Source organism: Idiotropiscis lumnitzeri, chromosome 2 (genome assembly GCF_059441095.1).
Source record: "Idiotropiscis lumnitzeri isolate Australia: NSW breed Sydney's pygmy pipehorse chromosome 2, RoL_Ilum_1.0, whole genome shotgun sequence".
Taxonomy (NCBI): domain Eukaryota; kingdom Metazoa; phylum Chordata; class Actinopteri; order Syngnathiformes; family Syngnathidae; genus Idiotropiscis; species Idiotropiscis lumnitzeri.
The window spans coordinates 14606922-14631046 of NC_142392.1; the positions used below are offsets into that span (position 1 = coordinate 14606922).

The 24125-nt window shown below is 41.5% G+C and overlaps 4 protein-coding genes across 4 annotated transcripts in view; 1 reads left to right on the forward strand and 3 right to left on the reverse strand.

Moving 5' to 3' along the window:
* LOC148341766 (uncharacterized) overlaps positions 1-24125 on the forward strand; it is a 121852-nt gene that overhangs the window by 23491 nt on the left and 74236 nt on the right. The gene's annotated exons all lie outside the window — the stretch shown is intronic.
* LOC148341767 (uncharacterized) lies at positions 1530-8698 on the reverse strand. The gene is made up of 3 exons (XM_088287090.1): positions 8292-8698; positions 6357-6560; positions 1530-2747 (listed from the first exon to the last, which is right to left on the reverse strand). The coding sequence occupies exons 1-3, from the start codon at positions 8413-8415 to the stop codon at positions 1822-1824; spliced, it is 1254 nt and encodes a 417-aa protein (XP_088143216.1). The 5' UTR covers positions 8416-8698; the 3' UTR covers positions 1530-1821.
* Positions 5349-6333, reverse strand: LOC148341768 (uncharacterized; the record flags this gene model as incomplete). The annotated part of the gene is made up of 2 exons (XM_088283720.1): positions 5349-5365; positions 5421-6333. Coding segments are annotated over 2 exons (930 nt in total), but the record flags the coding sequence as incomplete, so codon positions are not given.
* Positions 9556-22674, reverse strand: LOC148341769 (uncharacterized). The gene is made up of 5 exons (XM_088283732.1): positions 22487-22674; positions 16168-16292; positions 12809-14121; positions 9783-9864; positions 9556-9707 (listed from the first exon to the last, which is right to left on the reverse strand). Exons 1-5 carry the CDS (start codon positions 22672-22674, stop codon positions 9556-9558), a joined length of 1860 nt encoding a protein of 619 aa, XP_088139858.1.

The window sequence follows — 24125 nt, forward strand, 5'->3', positions numbered from 1 at the left end:
CATCCGAGACTATAGTAAGGTAAGGTAGCTCACCGCGCTCACCTCCACTGCCACCCCTTTTCAGTGGACCCCGGCGGCATCCCAAGCCTCCGCCAGCCCGCCAGCGACTCCGAGCACCTACCGCTCCCGCGCCTCCGCCAGCCCGCCAGCGTCTGCGAGCACCTGCCGCTCGACCGCCTGCCCGATCCTCTGCGCTTCCACAGCCACGCTATCGGCTCGACCCTCCGCGCCTCGCTCTCCCTCAATAAACCCTACTTCCACCAGATCCGTCGCTCCTGGGTCCTCCTTACCTCACACTCGGTTCAGAGAACCGCGACACTTTAGCATCTAATTTAATTATTTGTTGGCCTGTTTACTGCCGGTTCTTCTCTTTTCTGCCCCCTCCTTCCCCTGCTTGGGAATTAGGTGATGGGGACATGCTTTGAAGATTACGGCACTGACGAACCGGGAAGGGACCTGCTCTGCCGAAGTCGTCTTCATGCAGCGCCTTTTCTGATTTCCTTATATTTCAGCACTTCATTGAACTACTTGTTGGCCTGTTTGCTATTTCTGTTCTTTCTTTTCTGTTCCCAATTCCCCGAATTAGGTGATGGCGATTCACTTGGAAGTGGCTGTACTGAATTTACACCAACTGACCGGTACAAGATCGAAGGCTCATCTTCGGATATGCTGCCATGGAGATTACGGCCCTGGATAAGGACCCACTCCACTGAAGTCATCTTCCTGCAGCACTTCATTCAATTGACTCTTGTATTATCTCATCTATTATTGCATAGCATCATTGTATGTGTCAAATGTTGCCCAGTTGGCATCCATTGCAGCCTGGTCATCCTGGAAGGGGGATTCCCCCATCTGTGGTCCCTTCTCAAGGTTTCTCACTTTTCCCCTAATGAGGTTTTGTGAGTTTTTCCTTGCCCTCCTGGGGGTTAAGATCAGTGGATGTCGATTGTGGTTATGTAAAGCCCTTTGAGACTGTCTGTGATTAAGAGCTATGCAAATAAAATTGACTTGACTTGTTGCATATGCATTCCCATCCCACTAAGTCTTCGGGATTTCCCTCCAAAAGTCCCCCAGAGGGAGAGCAGATGCGTCTCCCCGTTGATACGACCAGTCTACTCGTGACCACCTTAAATTACTCTCATACCCTGGAAGGTCACCGACCTGGCGAGAGAATTGCCCCCACCATAAACAATTCTCAGGCCTATTTTCTATCTCTTTTATTCAGAAAGTGAAATATTAAATGTATGTGAGGGGATATTTGAAGACTTTGAGTTTTGTTCAATGGACCATACATATACGACCCAGCCAAACACACCGAGAAAACCGGCCCTGACTACAGTCGCCATCATGTTGCCAAGTCCTGACATTCCAAAACCTTTGAGAGAAACTGAGACTGCTTGCGTTTCTCTTTCTTGTTCTTTTTATAGTTCAACTTCTAGTTCAGTTTTTCACCTTTTCACACAGCGTAATGAAGGCCAGTTGAGCAAGTGGAACAAGTGATTTTATTGATGATTGTGGATGGCAACGATTTCATAAGCAGTTTCTTCTCACACCTTTTCCATTAAGTACGATTAAAAAGACAACTGAAAAGCATAACGTTAACAAATGTTATTCCAGGCAAAGGCAATTAATTTTATTTACATGTTTGATGTAATCACAAAAAAAATCATCACTCAGACACGTTGGTTCTTCTGACACTGATCCCATTGGCTTAATGTCAATAAAAGAGCTTTGCAAAACTAAATTTATCATATTTCATTCAAAATCACATCTACATCTTACCACAAAGAGTCAGTTCCTTCAGTTTTTTGTTTTCTTTTTTTAAGCTTCAAGGATCGCTGCTATTCTCACCAGCACAATCGTGTCTCTTAGCACTCCGTTTAGTGGAGAATTTTTTAGCACAAAGGCTGCAACTGATGGCTTGTCTCCACTGTGCGTACTTGCGTGGATTCCTAAATTTGACTTTACAGAGAAGCTTTTGCCACAAACTGAGCAGGAAAAGGGTTTTTCTCCACTGTGTATTCTATGTTTAGTTAAATCTTGCTTTTGAAAGAAACTCTTGCCACAAACTGAGCAGGAAAAAGGTTTTTCACCACTGTGTGTTCTTGTGTGTTCTGTTAAATATGTCTTTCTTGAGAAGCATTTTCCACAAACTGAGCAGGAAAAAGGTTTTTCTCCAGTGTGTGTTCTTGTGTGCCTTACTAAATAAGACTTTGGAGAGAAGCATTTACTGCAAACTGAGCAAGAAAAAAGTTTTTCTCCACTGTGTGTTCTTGTGTGGTTTGTTAAATGCGACTTTTGAGAGAACCTCTTGCCACAAACTGAGCAGGAAAAGGGTTTTTCTCCAGTGTGTGTTTTTGTGTGCCCTTTTAAAGACAACTTTGAAGTTAATGAGTCTGTGTGACATGCCCTTTCACCTTTGGCTTGCCCATCATCATCATCATCATCATTTTCATCATCATCATAAGTATCATCATCGTGATGAGCATCTGATAATGTGTCCTCATTATGTACTTGTGATGGTCCCCATTGGTCTTCATCACCTTCTGTTGTCACGTGATGACTTGAACTGCTGCTTGTAGGCTCCGCCCCTCTGTTGTCCTCACTCTCATCCTTGTTTTCATCTTCAGTCTTTATATGGACACCGTTCACTGGTGACTTGTTGATCTCCTCCTCCTCCTCCTCCTTTTTGATGTGAGTCAAGTCTGGCTCCTCTTTCACAGAACAGAGATCGTATTCACTGACGTCTGCAGGACACAAAAAGACAAACACACATTTGGTTTGGCCAAGTCAAAGCTCATGCGGTGACTTTGTCTTATATTGTTTCTACTGTGCTACCTTGACTTGTGCCTGCTGCACATGGAGCAATGCGTGCGACCCCGATTTGGACCGGACCATCGGGGCATTTCACAAAATTACGTCCTACGATGTAAACCTCCCTTTAGCAGCACAACAACAGTGATAAACGAGCATTTAAAAAGGAAGCACATTGCGGCTGATGCCCGATTTCATTCTGGACAAAGTCACAGACGTTTCTGGAAGCGAGCTGAAGTTAGCACACACAGGCTATTGTGTGCGTCTGATGGAACACCTGTTGTGGGACCCTAAAATATTGATGCAGACCACTGGGGGCCATCGCAACATAATGTCATTGATAAAATAGGAATCGTTCAAGTAAAATATGTTTACAAGTATTTCATTTTGCATTTATAGATAGTTTCATCGTGGGTACTTTTTGCTTCCATTATAATCTGGATCCGTAAAAGAATTAAAGGGGCCCTGGAATCAGAGTGGCTATTTATTGCATGATTTACGTTTGTTTTTTGTTTTTTTTACCCAAAATGACATTTATCCTGCTCGTACATTCCGACATTCCCCTTTTTATTTTTTTAAAATAAAATTTCTGTTTCTAAATCAAATTTAAAACAATAATGACTGTTTATATTAAAGTTATCCAATACATATTCAAATTAGACTAAGATACACCATAATATTTTAAGAGTTCACTAAATTATTTTGGAACTGCAATGATGCTTAACTGCCAAAGGGTGTCAGTAATGAGTAACAAAGGAACACAAGACCTCCCACTGATACATCATCATTGTCATTGGGATAAATTATCAAGAACTATGAGTTTCAGACGAGATTCAAACCACCTGGGCCACAGGAACTTTATTACCAGGAACTAAATGTTCCGGGACTTGTTGGTAGAAAAGGGGGTTGTGACGTTCTCCCTTTTTAAGCCCAAAGTAAGCCAAAGATGCAGATGCATTCCTTCCAGCATGCGCTTGTTCACTGATGAGATCTGTGCAACCCTGGATGGATGCATTCAATGTATTTTAAAAGATTGGATGGGGTGAAACTACGCACACGTGCACAAAACAGTGCAGATCCACCGGAGGTTCATTGACTCTCACCCGACGAAGCCAGTACAAAGTTAATAAATAAATAAAGACCAATACGTACTTGATTTTTTTAAAAAACTTAATATTTTGTGTTTTATCCACTAAAATTGATCAACCGCCATTGATGTTTTCGCCGCAGTGTGCACATTTTTTAGAGTCGGGCAGAATTCCTTCTAGGCCTGGGCGATAAACCGAAAATTTACCGTTACCGAAATTTATTAGAATGACCGACATCATTTTGCCCATGTCGGTAAATTCGGTGTCTAAAAAAAAAAGAAAGAAAACGAAGTCTTTTCTGTCTGCGGCGATGCTCATGCCCCTTTAAGACGGCTCTAGCGCGTGTCGTCACGTGACTCCTCCCTTCTGAACAAGAATGTAAACAAGACGCGTTCGTAGCTGGCGATTCAAATCCTGAAGCGGCTGACACGGCTGCGGACGAATTAACGTTAGTTGAAATTGTTCCTGTCGCGCTTGTCCCGAAAATAAAGTGGACATCTGTCGTTTGGAAATGTTTTGGGTTCCATAAAGACGATGTTTAAGCAAAAAAACATGAACTACAAAGTGCATCGTAAGCACCTGAACCAGCGCGTCCAACCTTTTCTTTTTCACCACCCACAACACAACCATGCTGTTGACTTGGAGCTTGTGCTAAAAGTTCAAAGTGAGGAGCAAGGTTCGACAAGTGACAACAGCCCATAACGGAGGCGACACCATACGAGAGAACGTCTCAGAGGTGGACGCGATAGCCGAGCACATAGCTAAAGATAGAGCTCCTCTTGTTACAATGGAGCGGACAGGATTTAAACGCCTCATGAACATAGACGACAAAAGGTACGAAAATATTTACACACACATACAGCACTTCCCGATATGGACAACATCGGGACGGGAGCGGAGACATGTCGAGCATTTTGCATCCACATCCGACTTGTGGTCGAGTCGCAACATGGATCCCTGTTTGAGCCTGACCGTGCATGACATAGACGACAAGTGGCGACCGCGCACCAGATTACTCGAGACGGCACATTTTCCTGATGAAGCACACTTGTTTATTTGGCACTGGCATTCCATTGACATTTTTTCCCATTTTATTTAGCATTTTGTTTACAGGCGACCAGCTCTTTTGCACATGGCATTATTTATATTGTTTACAAGATACCTTTACACATATCTAGGCCTTTGCAAATGGAATTACAGCATCTCGGCACAATCTATTTGCAGAAAAAGATTTTGTGAGAGGTACCCTTTTTCTCCTGTTCTTTGTGACATTGTTCAAGTCATGCAAAGCAAGCTATTTTGAATGTTTATTCAAATGATTTTTGTACTTTTATTTTTCATTGAAACTAATGTGTACCAGTTGGTCAATAAAAAAAACTGTTAATATGCATTTCCTGCATTTATTTTGATTTTGGTCCTCAGGGGGAATTTATCGTGCATTGATCATTACCGAGGAAAAATTGCTCAATTTATCGCAAAATTGATTTTAGGTCACATCGCCCAGCCCTATATTCTCACCATCACAATCGTGTCTCTCAGCAAGCCGTTTAGTGGCGAATTTCTTAGCACAAACGCTGCAACTGAATGGCTTGTCTCCACCATGTGTTGTTGTGTGTTTAATTAAAGTAGACTTTTCAGAGAAGCATTTTCCACAAACTGAGCAGGAAAAAGGTTTTTCTCCACTGTGTGTTCTTGTGTGATTTATAAAATCAGACTTTCGAGAGAAGCATTTTCCACAAAATGAGCAGGAAAAAGGTTTTTCTCTACTGTGAGTTCTTGTGTGCCTTGTTAAAGTTGACTTATGAGAGAAGCTTCTGCCACAAACTGAGCAGGAAAAAGATTTTTCCCCGCTGTGTGTTCTTGTGTGGCTTGTTAAATGAGCCTTTAGAGAAAATCTTTTACCACAAACTGAGCAAGAAAAAGGTTTTTCTCCACTATGTGTTGTTGTGTGTTTTCTTAAATTAGACTTTCCAGAGAAACTTTTGCCACAAACTGAGCAGGAAAATGGTTTTTCTCCAGTGTGTGTTCTTGTGTGTTCTGTTAAATTTCCCCTTTCAGAGAAGCATTTTCCACAAACTGAGCAGGAAAAAGGTTTTTCTCCAGTGTGTGTTCTTGTGTGGATTGTTAACGTTGACTTTACAGAGAAGCATTTTCCACAAACTGAGCAGGAAAAAGGTTTTTCTCCAGTGTGTGTTCTTGTGTGGATTGTTAACATTGACTTATGCAGGAAGCTTTTGCCACAAACCGAGCAAGAAAACTGTTTTTCACCACTGTGTGTTTTTCTGTGCCCTTTTAAAGACAGCCTTGAAGTGAATGAGACAGTGCGACATGCCCTTTCACCTTGAGCTTGCCCATCATCATCATCATCATCATTAGTATCATCATCATTGTCATGAGCGTCTGATAATGTGTCCTCATTATGTGCTTGTGATGGCCCCCAGTGGTCTTCATCACCTTCTGTTGTCACGTGATGACTTGAGCTGCTGCTTGTTGGCTCCGCCCCTCTGTTGTCCTCACTCTCATCCTTGTTTACATCTTCAGTCTTTATAGGGACAACTTTCACTGGTGACTTGTTGATCTCCTCCTCCTCTTCCTCCTTTTTGATGTGAGTCAAGTCTGGCTCCTCTTTCACAAAACGGAGATAGTTTTCACTGACCTCTGTCGGACACAAAAAGACAAACATACATTTGGTTTGGTCAAGTCAAACCTCGTGCGTCGACTTTGTCTTATATTGTTTCTACCGTGCTACCTTGACTTGTGCCTGCCGCATTAATGTTGTGATGCATGCAATGCGTGTGACCCCGATTTGGACCAGACCATGGGGGCATTTCACAAAATTACATCCTACGATGTAAACCTCCCTTTCGCAGCACAACAACAGTGATAAACGAGCATTTAAAAAGGAAGCACGTTGCGGCTGATGCCCTATTTCATTCCTGACATAGTCACAGACGTTTCTGGAAGCGAGCTGAAGTTAGCACACACAGGCTATTGTGTGCGTCTGATGGAACACCTGTTGTGGGACCCTAACATATTGATGCAGACCACTGGGGGCCATCGCAACATAATGACATCGATAAAATAGGAATCCTTCAAGTTAAATATGTTTACAAGTTTTTCATTTTGCATTGAGAGATAGTTTCACCGTGGGTACTTTTTGCTTCCATTCTAATCTGTATGCCTAAAAGAATTAAAGGGGCCCTGGAATCAGAGTGGCTATTTATTGCATGATTTACGTTTGTTTTGTTTTGTTTTTCCCAAAATGACATTTAGCCTGCTAGTACGTTCCAACATTCCCCTTTTTATTTTATTTTTTTATAAAATTTCTGTTTCTAAATAAATTTTAAAACAAAATTACGTTTGAAGAGTAAAAGTTCTTACACATAAGCATTCAGCAACAACACTTTCACTCTGACTTTCATGTTGACATATTTGAATAATGACTGTATATTTTAAAGTTATCCAATATGTATTCAAATTAGACTAAGATACACCATAATATTATTAGAGTTCACTGAATTATTTTGTAACTGCTATGATGTATAACAGCCATAGGATGTCAGTAATGAGTAACAAAGTAACACAACACCTCCCACTGTTCCGTCATCATTGTCATTTGCAAAAATTACCAGGAACTATGAGTTGCGGTGGAGATGCAAACCACCTGGGCCACAGGAATTTTTTTACGAGGAACTAAATGTTCCTGGACTTGTTTGTAGAAAAGGGGGTTGTGACGGTATCGCTTTTTAAGCCCATAGTAGGCCAAAGATGCAGATGCATTTCTTGCAGCATGTGCTTGTTCACTGATGAGATCCGTGCAACTCCGGATGGATGCATTAAATGTATTTTAAATGTTTGGATGAGATGAAACTATGCACACGTGCACAAAACAGTGCAGGGCCACCCGAGGTTCATTGACTCTCACCCGACCAAGCCAGTACAAAGTTCATAAATAAATAAGACCAATGCGTACTTGATTTTTAAAAAAAAACTTAATATTTTGTGTTTTATCCACTAAAATTGATCAACCGCCATTGATGTTTTCGCCGCAGTGTGCACATTTTTTAGAGTCAGGTAGAATTCCTTCCCTAAGTCATTGCTTGAACAAGATATAAATAGAAAATTGAAAATGTAAAATAATCAGTTCAAATTTTATACTGGGAAAAACATGGAGTTCACCCCCCACTATTGGTTATTCTTTGGCATTTATTTTCTGCACTGATTTTATTTGGCATAAACAATAGTTTAGCAAACCGACAAGCAATATTTAAAACTAAAACGGCAATAACCTTGAACGGATTTCCCCAAACAACTTAATGTTGTGATGCATATTTCGAACGATAGAAAGTCGTTCTTTACAAAGCAAATGAGAGTAAGACGTGTACAAACCCGCTTTGAGTGGCACAACACGAGGCTGGTTGCAAACTTCGTCCAGCAGTTGAAGATGTTGCTCGTTCTCTTCTTTTATTCCACAAAGTACCTCTTTGTACTTGGGTGTCGTTCTTTCACACATTTTCAAATGATAACTCAAAAAAATCTGCACTTGATCTCTGCTTGGCGATGAGTCGTTAGCAGCTAGCTAGCTAACAAGCTAAGCTAACTACACCGAAAAGCATCAACGCGCGAAGATGAGGTTATCGGACACAAAGACTTCATGAATTATGTCGTAGTCCTTTGGAGTAGCACTGGAAATCCTGTGAGAAAATTACAGTCAGTTCCACACTAAATCAGAAGAATTTAGCGGTGTTTGTTTTTATTTCGGTGTGGACGGGTCGGTGCATGTGGTCGAGGTCCTTCGGAAGCTGCGCGCTTTCTAATGACGTCATGCTTTAAGCACGTATTTTTCAAATATATTTCTTTGCCTCTGCGTTTGTTTTTTAACCCTGGCTGGTCTATTTGAATATATATTTTATATAATATTTTAATTCGGTTGATAAAAAAAACTAAATTAACGCCACATTGGCGAGTCAGCTCTGACGTCACTTCCGCCTATGCCCCGAGAAGCCGCTGCTGGAACAGCAGTGGGACGTTCAAGTTTCTCCTACCGAACTTGCAACAATGCTGTGGTTCAATTGGGCTGCAAGATTCTATGAATAAAATGTCTGCATATACTAGCAGTGCTTCTCAATTATTTCACGCCCGCCCCTACCCAGAAGAAAAAGATTCGCGCCCCCCACCACCATTTTTTTCTGTCTTTGTATATTGATGTTAGATTGTCAATAAAATATCCCTTCACTAAGCTAAATTGATAAGAAATATAATTTTGAGAACGAATATCGTAAGCATCTCGAAACTCAGTACTCTGTTGTCCAAATATTGATGAGATGATAAATATTTACTAATATTTGTTTAAAGGAAAAAACTTTATGAACATTAACAAACCAAACACAGTTATTAATACGTACAAAATATAGAAAAGACAAAAAGAAGAGCCAGGGCGATTTTAAACAAAAATTCTACATAAATTACAAAGCAAAAGCTTTAGTATGTATACACGACATTTTTTTTTAAATTTATGGTTACTATGTGGCAGTCGGAATGAACACACACGTCTGACTGGAAACTGGCATTTATTTGAAGACTAGCAACAAGAGAATAATGCACAATCATAAATTTGCACCAAAAAACATTTTCATGAACACGCCCCCAAGAACTATGCCTGCTGGGTGAGAGGCATAGTCCTAATGTCTGCCACACAGAGGACAGCAGGGCCGCCGCCACGCATCACTACTTCAAGTTTAAGAGCCATACTCACCGTCTTGAGGTTGCGGGTGTCATGATCATCGGACTGGTCGGCAGCCATTTCTGAAAAATCAACCCCGAGCTGGACTGGACATATGATGGCGCGCGATAATCACTCAGCTACAGGCTTACATTTACCAGCCACGTGCCCAATGTCTGTCGTAAACTCAGAAATGGCCGCTAAGTGCTGTTGCTGGCGGGCCGACCATAGTTCAGTAACCTTCGACATTGCCAATGTAAGTCGCTTATGAGCCACATAAGCCTTGAAACGGCATCCTTCAAGAAGGAAACGAAAGCGGCGCGTCATAAGGTACAATAGCAACAACTTTCGGTCAAAAACGCTATACATATATATATATTTGTATATTGATGTTAGATTGTCAATAAAATATCCCTTAACTAAGCTAAATTCATAAGAAATAATATGATTTTGAGAACTACTATTGTGAGGATCTCGAAACTCAGTACACTGTTGTGCAAATATTGATGAGATGATAAATATTTACTCATACGTTTTTTTGTCAAAAAAAAACATTATTCACATTAGCAAACCAAACACAGTTATTAATACGTACATAATATAGAAATGACAAAAAGAAGAGCGAGGGGGATTTTAAACAAAAATTCTTTGTAAATACCATAAAGCAACAGCTTTAGTATGTTGACGATACGTTTTTTTTATATAATTTTATGGTTACTTTACGTTTTTTTAATGGTTACTGTAATGTTCCGTCTTCTATCTTAAGAAGTCATGCAGGCAACGTGACGCTGCAAGCTTGTGTCTATTTATTGACTTGCATTCTCGTCTATGTGCGTACACACTTGTTCGTCTGGTAACCAAAACACACGTCAGGCAATACTGACAACTAGTGGCCAATGATATAACTGCTATCATTACATCTCCCTTTCAAACGTTAAACAATGCCTATGCCTTTTTTTTAATTATTATTATTGTTTATTATTATTATTTTGTTTTGTTATAAATTATTTTCACTTCTTATCAATATCCACACATTTTTATGACAACAAGCAGCTCTACAACAATTTTAGCAACAATCACACAACATTAAACATTTTCAATCAGCCTGTCTGGTTGTCGTCGAGCTCTTGTTGATCTTCGAAGAGGTTCAGTAATCCCAGAAATTGCTGGTGGTTGAGGTCTGTGCTCCTTCGATGTATCCACCTGCTTTGCAGCCTCAGCCGCATCAGAAGATTTCTTCCAGTCCTCGGGAACCTTCAGAAGACTCCTCCTGTTCCTCCTCACTCTTTGTCCATGCTTTGTTTCCACAATGTAAGATCTCGGTCCGGCTTCGATAAGGCAAAAGATGTATGCAGATTGTGCTCGATTGGACTTCATTATCATCACATTTCTCTCTTATTGGTGATCTATGATTATACTTCCTGCTTCCGCGACTTCCGATTTGATGACGTCATTTCCGGGTACGAACTACGCTGCTTCATAACGAAACTAAAGTTGCGTTGTACAAAAAACATTTAGAAAAATATTTAACGTTACACTTAACAGTAATTTGAATGCAATAACAGGATTTAAATGAACTACAAATTGAAAATAGAACAGCAATACTTTTCTTGCCACTCAAAAGGTAAACAGTTTGCACACTAGTATTATGCAAAAACATTAACAGTAGAGACCCATATTGCTATTATTAAGGTTATTTCGTTAGAGCAGGGGTGTCAAACTCATTTTTGTGGACGGGCCACATCGTAGTTGTGGTTTCCCTCAGAGGGCCGGTATGACTGTGAACCCATATAAATTGAATGGAAAGCCAGTTTTGAAATCAGAAGCTCCTAAGTAATTGTTCAACAATTTTTCCATTTGTTTTAAAAGGGGAGGACTGCTAACAAATAAATGGCAATATCTCATATCTCAGTGTTGTTAAAAGTGAAGAAAATATGGTAGAAACAGGAAGTGGATGGCCGAGTGGTCTAAGGCGCCGCGTTCCGGACCCAGTCTCCCCAGGAGGCCTGGGTTCGAATCTCGTGGCTGCCAGGATGGCCGAGTGGTCTAAGGCGCCGCGTTCAGGACCCAGTCTCCCCAGGAGGCCTGGGTTCGAATCTCGAATTTCCCCATTGTGGGACTAATAAAGGCATTATTATTATTAAGTTGATGCAGATGATTTGCCCTTTGCGGGCCACATAAAATGAGGTTGCGGGCCAGATCTGGCCCCCCGGGCCTTGAATTTGACATGTGCGTTAGAGTGAATTGTATGTACCTTGTTGCTTTTCATGTGCAGAATGTCACCGTGAGGGACATCTCTTGACCGCAAGAAACGTTCCAAGTCACCCTCTAAGATTATTGCCGCATCTGACGTACTGTCGTCTCTCAAACAGCCGCGCAACAGAGGCTAGGCGAGCCAAACTGACTCGGAAGTACATAAACACGTATTGAAAAAATAAATAAACGAACATTCACTCAAAAAAAAAAACTTTGCGTTTGCGAGGGAACGCAAAGATTTGTTGTTGTTGTTTTTTCTTCCATGTCCCCTAAGGGGCTCCGGAATTTCCGAACGCCGTCAGAGGAAAAGGAGAAATAAAAAAGGAAAATCTGGATATCAGTCTGAATCGTGGCCTTTTTGCTGGACTACACTCCTGCCATTCCAAAAACTTTGAGAGAAACTGAGACTACTTGCGTTTCTCTTTCTTGTTCTTTTTATAGTTCAACTTCTAGTTCTGTTTTTCACCTTTTCACACAGCGTAATGAAGGCCAGTTGAGCAAGTGGAACAAGTGATTTTATTGATGATTGTGGAAGGCACCGATTTCATAAGCACAGTTTCTTCTCACACATTTTCCATTAGGTACGATTAAAAAGACAACTGAAAAGCATAACGTTAACAAATGTTGTTCTAGGCAAAGGCAATTAATTTAATTTATAATGATTGATGTTAACACACAAAAAAACTCATCATCACTCAGAGACAATGGTTATTCTGGCACTGATCACATTGGCTTTGTGTCAATAAAAGATCTTTGCAAAATTCAATTTCATCATATTTTATTGAAAATCACATTCACGTCTTACCACAAAGAGTCGGTTCCTTCAGTTTTTTTTGTCATTTTTTAAGCTTCAAGCATCGCTGCTTTTTTCACCAACACAATTGTGTCTCTCAGTACTATGTTTAGTGGATAATTTTTTAGCACAAACGCTGCAACTGAATGGCTTGTCTCGACTGTGTGTTCTTGTATGGCTCGTTAAATGCGACTTTTGAGAGAAACTCTTGCCACAAACTGAGCATGAAAAAGGTTTTTCTCCACTATGTGTCCTTGTGTGTTTTGTTAAATTTGACTTATCAGAGAAACTTTTGCCACAAACTAAGCAGGAAAAAGGTTTTTCTCCGTTGTGTGTTCTTGTGTGATATGTTAAACTTAACTTTTGAGAGAAACTTTTTCCGCAAACTGAGCAGGAAAAAGGATTTTCTCCACTGTGTATTCTTCTATGTTTTGTTAAAGTTGATTTTAGAGAGAATCCTTCGCCACAAACTGAGCAGGCGAAGGTTTTTTCTCCACAGTGCGTTCTTATATGTTCTGTTAAACTTGACTTTTGAGAGAAGCATTTTCCACAAACTGAGCAGGAAAAATGTTTTTCTCCAGTGTGTATTTTTATGTGACTTGTTAAATTTGACTTTACAGAAAAGCTTTTGCCACAAACTGAGCAGGAAAAGTTTTTTTCTCCAGTGTGTGTTTTTATGTGACTTGTTAAATTTGACTTTCCAGAAAAGCTTTTGCCACAAACTGAGCAGGAAAAAGGTTTTTCTCCACTGTGAGTTCTTGTGTGGCTTGTTAACGTTGACTTTACAGAGAAGCATTTTCCACAAACTGAGCAGTAAAAAGGTTTTTCTCCACTGTGCGTTCTTGTGTGGATTGTTAAACTTGAATTTTGAGAGAAGCTTTTACCACAAACTGAGCAGGAAAAAGGTTTTTCTCCAGTGTGTAATCGTGTATGTGTTTTTAAATTTGACTTTAAAGAAAAGCTTTTGCTACAAACTGAGCAGCGAAAAGATGCTTCTCCACTGTGTGTTCTTGTGTGAATTGTCAAATGAAACTTTCGAGAGAAAATTTTGCCACAAATTGAGCAAAATCGAGGTTTTTCTTTACCGTGGTTTCTTGTGTGCCGTTTTAAAGACAACTTTGAGGTTAATGAGTCAGTGTGACATGCCCTTTCAGTTTTGGCTTGCCCATCATCATCATCATCGTCGTCTGATAATGTGTCCTCATTATGTACTTGTGATGGTCCCCAGTGGTCTTCATCACCTTCTGTTGTCACGTGATGACTTGAGCTGCTGCTTGGAGGCCCCGCCCCTCTTTTGTCCTCATTCTCATCCTTTTTTTCATCTTCAGTCTTTATCGGGTCAAAGTTCACTGATGACTGGTTAATCTCCTCCTCCTCCTCCTCCTCCTTTTTGATGTGAGTCAAGTCTGGCTCCTCTTTCACAGAACAGAAATATTTTTCACTAACGTCTGCAGGACACAAAAAGATGAACACAGATTTGGTTTGGTCAATTCATTCTGATTCAGATCAACCCACTCGTGTACAAACCTGCTTTGAGTGGCACAACACGAGGCTGCTTGCAAACTTCGTCCAGCAGTTGAAGATGTTGCTCGTTCTCTTCTTTTATTGCACAAAGGTCCTCTTTGCACTTGGGTGTCGTTCTCGCACACATTTTCAAATGATAATTCCAATAATTCTGATCTCTGCTCGGCGATGAGTCATGTGCCTCTTTTCGTTAGCGGCTAGCTAGCTAATAAGCTAAGCTAACTACGCCGAAAAGCATCAACGCGCGAAGATGAGGTTATCGGGACACAAAGACTTAATGAATTATGTCGAAGTCCTTTAGAGTAGCACTGGACATCCTGTGTGAAAATTACAGTCAGTTCCACACTAAATCAGAAGAATTTAGCGGTGGGTGTTTTTGTTCCGGTGTGGACGGGTCGGTGGATGTGGTCGAAGACCTTCGGAAGCTGCGCGCTTGCTTATGACGTCATGCTTTAAGCGCGTATTTTCCTAATATATTTCTTTGCCTCTGTGTTTGTTTTTACCCCTGGCCGTTCTATTTTAATATATATTTTATATAATATTTTAATTCGGTTGATATTTTTGTTTTTACAAAATAACTAAATTAACGCCGCATTGGCGAGTCAGCTCCGACGTCACTTCCGCCTATTTCCCGAAAAGCCGCTGCTGCTCCAGCAGTGGGACGTTTACGTTTCTCCGACCGAACTTACAACAATGCTGTGGTTCACTCGGGCTGCAAGATTGTATGAATATAATGTCTGCATATAGTGTGAAATATTTCTCAATCTAGTATTTCCAAGTTTTCCCTCCGACAATTGACGTGACTTCTTCGACAGGCACACAGAGTATGATGTAAATATACTTTATTATTTTGTAATTGTTTTTATTTAGTAACTCAGAACACACAAATGTAACACACAGGGGTGACAAACATGCAGTCAAAGAAATATAATCCATCAATATATTATAACGCCTGACGTCATCAACAGGCTTCCGAAAGACCCCGTCCACAACCCGAACACATCGAGCAACCCGTTCCCATCTGGTACCGACACCGGAGTGAAAACCGGAAGTCAGTCAGGACATTCCTCGCTGTGATGTGATTGGCTGCTGGAAACAACACACAAAATAATAAACAAAAAAAAAGTATATTCAGAGAAACAAACCCAACATATTATCATATTTTAGAACAGCACATTTTGTTTCTCATTTCTACAATATCTTTTTAAAATTGTCCGTTTCTTCTGTATGAATGAAAAACAAAGGGCGACTCTTAATAAATCTGCACGAATGAACCATTTTGCCATTGATAAAATCCACGGTTATGTCGCATCCTAGAATTATACCTTAATGCCAAGTCGCAGCAGACGAATAATTCTGATATTCAGACAACTTCTCTCTTTTGCCAAGTGGCGTAGTTTATTCCAGCAACGCCCACGAACTGCTCCTCACAAGAGCCAAAAGCAGAGAGAGAGAAATAAGGCGTGAACACCTGCCGAACATCGCATGTTAACATCATCTGTCAGCGACAGCACCCCTTGTGGCAAATAAGCACATTACAGAAACAAGCAGTCATACAATAACACTCAACATTCCCACTTATGAACTACTTGTAAACTGTACAACTTTCACAAAGACATAAAGAAAAACAAATAACATGACATTTGATTGTTGAATATTTCTATGCCAAATATGACCCCTGTAAATTTCTTCAATTTAGATTTGGTAACAGGCTTGGTCATAACATCTGCTGCCATGTCATTTGTGGAACAGGAAACAAGTATCATCTTCTCATCTTTTAGGATGGATCTAATGAAATGATACAGTTTTCGTGTACACATAGTCCTCAATACCTTTCAATAGTTGTTCCAAATGTATGCACTGCTGTACTGTTAAGGCTAAAGCCATGTATTCTGCCTCACACTAAGATTGTGCTACTGTTTGTTGTTTCTTGGTCCTTCATGAGACCAGTGCACTGTCATCACACATACTCACACAATACCCCGTGGTACTGCATTTGTCAGTGGCGTCTGATGCCCAATCTGCATCACTGTAAGCTCGAAGGCCTAGACCCTCACTGCTCTTTCTGAAACAGAGCTGTCCGTCGGTTGTACCTCTGAGATAACGCAAGACATGTTTGACCGTGATCCAGTGCTCATCTGTGGGTTCAGAAAAAATGTTGCGATAGTCGGCTCACCAAAAAACATAGATCAGGGCGTGTGCCGGTGACCAAATATATGAGACTGCCAACCGCTTCTCTGTACATTTTTACATCAGTCATTCTCGGCGCATCTTCAGTGTAGTCTAGTTTTTGTTTGCAGGGTGTTTCCCTTGTTCTACACATTTGCATGTCAAAATGGTTTAGGATCTTTTCCACATACCGTATTTTCCGGCCCATAGGGCGCTCTTTAAAGTCCTGAATCTTCCGCAAATCAAACAAAGCGCCTTGTAAAGCAACGCGCCCATTATATGGACTAAGTATCACTCGCGACCATCAACCCTTTTACTCAATGGGCTGTTCAGAGTGCATGTTAGCACACCCTGCTGAACAAAGTGTGAGTTATCTATGCTTCTAATTGACCGTGACTATACATTATGTGACTATGGTGTTTGGGTGATGGTGTTGGAAAAAGCTGGACAAAAGGGCAGCTGTCCACAATGTTGTAGTCTGTCTTATCATTTATGTTATTGCAAGCAAGAAACGTCCCAGGTTTAGACGACAGACAAAAAGCCCAAAGCACAACAGCACATCTCTCTAAACAGCCATGTGATTGGCTGAGTCTGAGTGGCTCCCAGAAGCCATTGCTGTAATCTTTTTGTGTTATTTTTATTTCTTTTGGGTATATTGATGGCATGATAGATACAAGTTTTGTGTTAATCTTATTTCTTTATTTCATTGTTTGCTTGTATGCCGAGCTTCCAGGGCAAACCCCGTGTCGGTGCGCGTACCGCTTTAAGAAAGTCACGTGACCACTACAGGAATCGTGTCGACACGGCGGTCGCGCGCCAAACCGTGTTCATAGGGACGCGCATCTGTCAACAGGATGGACGCTCAAAACAAGCATCGAGTTATTGGCGCATTACTTTGCATTAAATATCCACAAGATGGAAGACGTCACTGTTGATGCGCACTCAGAGGTGCAGCGCGATACGTCAGCAGGACACGTTGCACGTACGGAAGACTCGCTCTTATACTGGAAGTCCATGGAGGCAACGTTCCCTCACCTATTTATATTAGCCACACAGGCGTTGTGCACACCGGCCTCTTCAGTGCCTTGTGAGAGGATTTTCTCAAAGGCGGGGGAAATTGCCTCAAAAAAAGAAATAGACTGAATAACAAAACGCGGGAGAAACTAATTTCTTTTGAATAAAAATCTTTAATTACAATGAGTCCATTGTCATTCACAACACTTTTACTTGGGCATTCAGACAGATGTTCACTTAATTTATCAACTGCGTCTCAAATATCAAAGATTTTTTTTATGAAATTGCATGTATGTAAAAATAATGTGAAAGGAAATGCCTAATCAGAATCAGAAATCCCTTTGTCATTGTACTCAAGTGTGCAACGAGATTAGAGAGCTCCCCTCTCCAGTGCAATACAACAATAATTCAGTTAAATATATAAATTAGATAAATGAGAGAATAATTAGTGTGATGGAAAGTAATACGAAATAGGATATATAAAAACACATCACGTCGCTAATCAATGGAATTGGATAAAATTAGTTTGACAGATCAGAGTCTGATGACCCTGTCAAATTTTTCCTGCAAGTCCACCAGGTGTCAGTATTCAGCAACACAGTGTCAACACAGTGTCAATACATTGTGTCACTGTGTCGAAACGATACAGGATGCCTCATCTACCCATCACTAGTGACTCCTAATAGATTCATGAGATCTGTCATTAAAATGGGGTGATATCTCTGACAGCAATTCCTAATGGGATTGAGTCCTGGTGAGCTGACATCAGCTGAGATTGCTCGAACGAGTTAGCGCAAACCCAGCTGAGCTAGCGCCTTGTAATGCGGCGCGCCTAGCATATGCGTTAAAGACAGAAATAGCACCCTCAACTGGTGTTGCGTAAAAAATCGGTACTTGTTTTGTGTCACATTTACACAGCCTTCCAAGTGGCTGAAGACCATGCCAAGGAAATGTTTTAACCTGCCTAGGTCCTTCATTTTAAACTTGATGGATCGCATGCTCTTCACTTGCTCGAAGCCACTTTTGTGTTATTGGCGGCAATGATGAGGTCATCAGCCCAGGTAACAATGATCACTTTCCCTTCTACTTTAGACTCTTTCGTGTATACACAGTGGTCTGCTGGGTTCTGGATAAATTTGTTCCCGATTAGGTACTTGTGAAGTCATAAATTCCAATTGCGTCCAAATTGTTTTCGGCCGTAAATGGACTTCTCCAGCTTATTCACTAGCCCATCTCTTCCTTTCTCATAACCCTCAGGTTGTTCCATGTATATTTCTCTATCAATGGGTGCGTGCAAATAAGCTGTTTTTACGTCAGCCTTTTGCATCGCCACCCGTACACGAGTCAGATTTGCTGTTGGTGAGAATGTTTCACCATAGTCTATTCCTGCTCTCTAGCTATAACCTTTCACTACAAACCTGGCCTTGTACATCTCACGTCCATCACTGCCTTCCTTGATTGAATAGACCCACTTTCCTCCCACTGTCTCTCTGCCATCTGGCAATTTAGTCAAAGTAAAAGTCTGGATGTCCTCTAAGGACTTCATCTCGTCCATTGCTTTCTTTCATTTTTTTGACTCAGTTGATGTTAAGGCCTCTTTAAAAATTTGGGGAATATTGCACATTACTCTGTTGCGGTGGTCTATGCTAACGAGTGTACTGTCATCCTCCTCACTGCTGTCTTGAGTATAATCTTTTAGATAACCCGGTGGTCTTCGTTCTTGGGTAGGATATCTCCCACTACTTGGGACCTGTGGTGTTCCTTTAGGTGCTTGTCATCATCATCTTTTGGTTGTTTTGAACCACCAATTTGTATGTCTGTGCTCGCACTAGGTTGTGGGGTGTCTTTGACTTTACAACTCACTCTAGGTTGCAGATCTAACTCATAAGTCAGCGTTTCATTTTCACATGTCCTGGTGACAAACTTTACCAGTCTGTGGGAAGACCTTTCCCTCACTGGATAATAAACTAGAAAGGCTGGACTGCCTTTGTCATGCCCTACAAAGTGTCCTTTTTCGCACTTAAAGTCTAGTTTAATCCTGTCTTGTTGATAGGCAGAGCATATTGACCCGAACTTGTGCATCCTTGATAAATGACACATTTTTCCTGTCAGTGGTGCCTGTATGCTTATTAAAACACAGATTCCTTGTATATGCCGCCTCCTGAACAGCATAGTGCCAGAGGCTCTTTGGTAAGTTGCAGTCAATAAGCTTACACCTGGCCATATCAAAAAGAGTCGGCCATTCCCTCTCAGCTACCCCATTCTGGTGTGGGGAATAAGGACAGGAGGTTTCATGTCTCATATTGTTCTTTCGTAGCAGTGTCTTAAAGTCTCTGTTTGTGAACTCGGTTCTATTGTCTGACCGTATGTATTTCGCAGTGCCATATGGTGCTACATCAGATAAGAACTGGATGGCCGAGTGGTCTAAGGCGCCGCGTTCTGGTCCCAGTCTCCCCAGGAGGCCTGGGTTCGAACCTCGAATTTCCCCATTGTGGGACTAATAAAGGGAATCTTAACTTCTTGGTAGCTTGAAGAGCATCGCCATCATCCTTGCTTTCAAAAAATAAACAAACACCGCACCTGTATACACATCTGTAAAAGATTGCACATACTTAAAACCATCAATGGATTCGTTGCTTATCGGACCAGCTAAATCTGTGTTCACCAGTTTTAGCAATGTCTTTACCTTGTCAGTTGGATTTCGGTTTCTCGTTTGGGTGAACTTCCCTTTTATGCATTAAAGGATAATGTAAATGGCAGTCAATTTAAAACTGAACAAAGGTTAGACTGCTCGGAGCCACTTTTGTGATCCTGGCATGGAAGTCCATTGTTTCAGAGGGGTCTCGTTCACACCTCCTGTGGTGCAGCTGTGATCTAATCTTCCTGCATTCCTCTCCTGAGTGTCTGGTCATTAGCATGGTCTAAACTTCAGTTACACTTAAAGGATTTCATACTTTTGACTATTAAAGGAATATAAGAGTTTGAGCTTAACATAGTTCATTAGATGTTGGTGCATCCAATGTATGAAAATGTGATATTGTAAAATGCTGAGAGTGTGACTGGTGGCGCGAAACTGGTTGCGGGGGTTGTGCATGAATGGAATGTTTTAGAAGCAGATGGTGCTGAGCGAGACGAGATGACTCCGGGACCAGTGGACGAAGGAGAGGCCATCGGGGGATAGCACAAGCAGGAGGAGTCGCCACGGGATTCGGCGGGAGGAGAAAGACCAATGAGAGCGAGCTAAAGTTAACTGCAATACACATAGCCAATAGAATCATGCCAGGATACCTTTGTCTGTGCCATTTGCATGTTGTATAGTATGAATCAGTACTGGGCAACTCGGAGGTAGAACACATTCGCTGGTGGTATGAGAGGTGTAGAGTTGTATTGAGAGGGACTCGAGATCCAGGTGCCATGTAGAAATCTGTGTATTGGGAATAAATCCATTCGTGCGTGAAAATGCCGGCTTCCTGATACCTTTCTATTGCAGAACGAGCGCGCATATTGTTGGATGAGTGAGAGTTGGGTAAGGTCGCAAATTGGAGTCAGATTACTTATTTGAGTTTACATTGGGTTAAAGTTAAATTCTAACATTGATATAAAGATAAATTCCAACAACGCGTATGCACGCTTTGAAAACACATCGATGACCGTGAGTAAATATTTAAAACCGTCGTTGTACTCGACCAGAGCCTGCATGTCACATAGATCAGCCTGAAATTGATTCATAAGTTTTGAAACAAACACTCTGTTCCTAGGGAAATTAATTCGAGCCGGTTTGTGCAAGGTGTATGCATCTTGCGATGATAAAAAGTCCTTGACTTTATGACGCGTCACTTTTTCACCCAATTTCTTCCGCGCAGCTAAATGAAGGCGATCTACGCCTCCAAAGCTGGCGGGATGAGTGGGATCGTAGTAAAGTTTTTTTCAACCACCTCTTCAAGCTCATGATGGCTTATGATTTAGTTTCAATCATCACACCAACATTTATCTAAACACACAGACACAAACACTACTTTTTTTACAAACATCTATTTTTATTGGTTCACAGCAAGGTAATAACTTTGTGTGTCGTGCTAATAAGATGAAACATGCTGGTGACATAAAAAGAAAAAACATATGACAAGGTTAGATATGGTTACACATGTTAAGGATTCTCTAAGTCGTAAAAAGTTTATAAGTCATGGTTAAAACAGAAGGATTAACTTTTGCTTCCAACATATCTTCAAACATCTTCAGTTCATGCGCGACCTCCACAGGTTGTTAATGACGGAGACGATATCTTATCACGTCGTTAAACAGCGTAAGTATGGTGAGTACATGACCTACATTTATCTCATTTTCCCAATTTTCCAAAACATTTTGAAACGTCCCGGCAAAACCGGACCGACTCACAGATATGACGTGTTGCACAAAAGATTCCCAAGGTGTTTGAAAAAGCGTCAAAGACATGCCACGTACTTTTTGCATAAACAATAAAAAATTTTCAGTGACAGGGTCTTTACCATCAACATCAGGATTATATGTAATTGTTCTATTTATTATATCTGCCCATCCATGGCTTCTGTAGCCGAAAAACGTTAACTTTCTCAACACATTACCCATTTTTAGTCAAAGTTAATATTCTGGCTAACATATTCTTCAAAACTCTCACGCTGATCACGGTTTATCATAAGGATGAAGTTCTCATCTTCTACAAGTCGGGCCGGTAAGTTCTGTACGAGCGACAGCTCCACCAGTAAGATCTCTGCAACGCGTTTGACTGTTTCTTTATCCACATTTACAGAACACAATTCCAGCAGGTAGTGAATACAAGGCAAAAAGTGTTTGTTGCAAAGGATCGGTATTATACGTTCATAATGCACTCTTAGATAAAAATGAGCCCCAAGATGAACATAGTTATGCAAACAACCCTGTTTTTTCTGATACCTTAGCAAAAAGCGATTGAGAATATAAAGAATCGCCACTTTAATTACTAATACGACATCCATTTGAACCCAACCCCGAGGAGGATCATGCCATGACATATGTTGTACATCAACCTCGGGAATAGATACAGGGCTGGGGGTTGGTTCGGTCATAGTATGAGCCTTAGAGGAGTCATACTCGTTGTTTGATAGCTCTTGATCGGACCAACTGGGTCGTTGTACCTCATCGTTTTGTGAAGATTCAGCCGATGATATGGGGGTCATCGGAGGGGTCGAAGGCGAACTATCAGGACGGATCCATCCTCGATATGCCGTCTCGCCGGTGTTGTACGAGGTCGGGAAGGTAGTAGGTAAGCTTTCCGGCATGTCAAACCATATAGAGTGCGTCGGTATTGTCTGGCTCGCGCTTGATGGACCTGGCATCTCAACCTGATCCTCGCCTACATCTGTAGGGGTGTCAGCACGGCTCCTGTCTGAAGTTGTAGCGGTCTCTACATCGATCAGTTTTTCAACCGTAGTCGGATCACGGTCGAATGTGGGTTCGTCGTTACCACTATCTGCAATACAAAGATACTTTTATTAAATATTATATAGATTTATAGAAATATAACTCATAAATAATTGCTTCGTTTACCTGAAGAGAGTTCTGCAATGTTGTTTTCGATCCGTTCAGGTGCCCTGATGGGTGACACCCTTCTCGGGGTGGTGGTCTTCAGGGCCAGGAGGCGTCTTGTTCTGAGCATCTTCATTTTCATGAGTAGGTATGGCCGATGTGGTCTAAGGCGCCGCGTTCAGGACCCAGTCTCCCCAGGAGGCCTGGGTTCGAATCTCGAATTTCCCCATTGTGGGACTAATAAAGGCAATATTATTATTATTATTATTATTATGGCTCTTCAACTGGAAAAATTGGCTTGTCTGTCTGGAGCATGGTTCGGTCTTTACTTATACTGGTTTGAGACAGGGGGAGGGTTAAATGACGTCGTCCGGCTGCCCAAATATAGGAGACCCAAGGGGTACATGTCCTGACTTGTATCGTTGGTAACATGGCTCGGCCTGTTTCTGCAAAGGAGTGCTTTGCCATGTGGTTGGTAACATGTCTAGACTTGTTTCAGCAAAGGAAGGGGATGCTTTACCACCCGGATGCCCAAATATAGACACGTTTCACAAAGGTAAGTATGTTTACTTTTCTTCCATTTTAATATGAATTGTTTAATACCCCTTAATTTATTAGTTCAAATATGATTTGTTTAATAACCCTTAATTTATTAGTTCAAAGATTATACAAACCAAGATGACGACCTCTGAAGACTACAAACCTGATGAGAACTACAAACCAAGATGGCTGTCGTGCAGGAAGTGACATTCCGGAAATGGGAGGGGTTGTGACGTACCAGGAAATGGGTGGGGTGACATGACGTCACCCCACGCCGTGGGGGGTCTGACGTCACCCGATACGGTGGGGGGTCTGACGTCACCCGGAAGTCGTAAATCATAGGGGTCATAAATACCTTTTTGACACTACTAGGCCCATCCTCTCTCTCTCCTACACATGTACAGACACGCACACACCGACAAGATTACAGAAGAATGCCAGCGGAGAGAAATGGAGGGACGGCCCGCCGGAGAAGGCCAGCCTTGGCGTGCCAGTTTTGGAGACCAGACGGGAATCAACTTATCCAGACGATGACTAACCTGGGAGGACCTTCCCTTGGACGTGGACCCGTGCCGTGGGAGGGAGCGAGGACGACCGATTCAACCTACATTACCCTTGAAATAAAAAACTCCTATAAAAACTGAAGCTGGGCTTAAAGATGGCG

Coding starts and splice junctions, on each gene's coding strand:
- LOC148341767 (XM_088287090.1), bottom strand. CDS start 8,415: ATGTGTGAAAGAACGACACCCAAGTACAAAGAGGTACTTTGTGGAATA. Junction 6,561..8,291: donor TGTTGTGCCACTCAAAGCGG/GTTTGTACACGT, acceptor TGTGTCCGACAG/AGGTCAGTGAAAACTATCTC. Junction 2,748..6,356: donor TCATCACGTGACAACAGAAG/GTGATGAAGACC, acceptor TGTGTCCTGCAG/ACGTCAGTGAATACGATCTC.
- LOC148341769 (XM_088283732.1), bottom strand. CDS start 22,674: ATGCCGGAAAGCTTACCTACTACCTTCCCGACCTCGTACAACACCGGC. Junction 16,293..22,486: donor CAAGAGCTATCAAACAACGA/GTATGACTCCTC, acceptor GCGTTATCTCAG/AGGTACAACCGACGGACAGC. Junction 9,708..9,782: donor AGACATTGGGCACGTGGCTG/GTAAATGTAAGC, acceptor TTGATTTTTCAG/AAATGGCTGCCGACCAGTCC.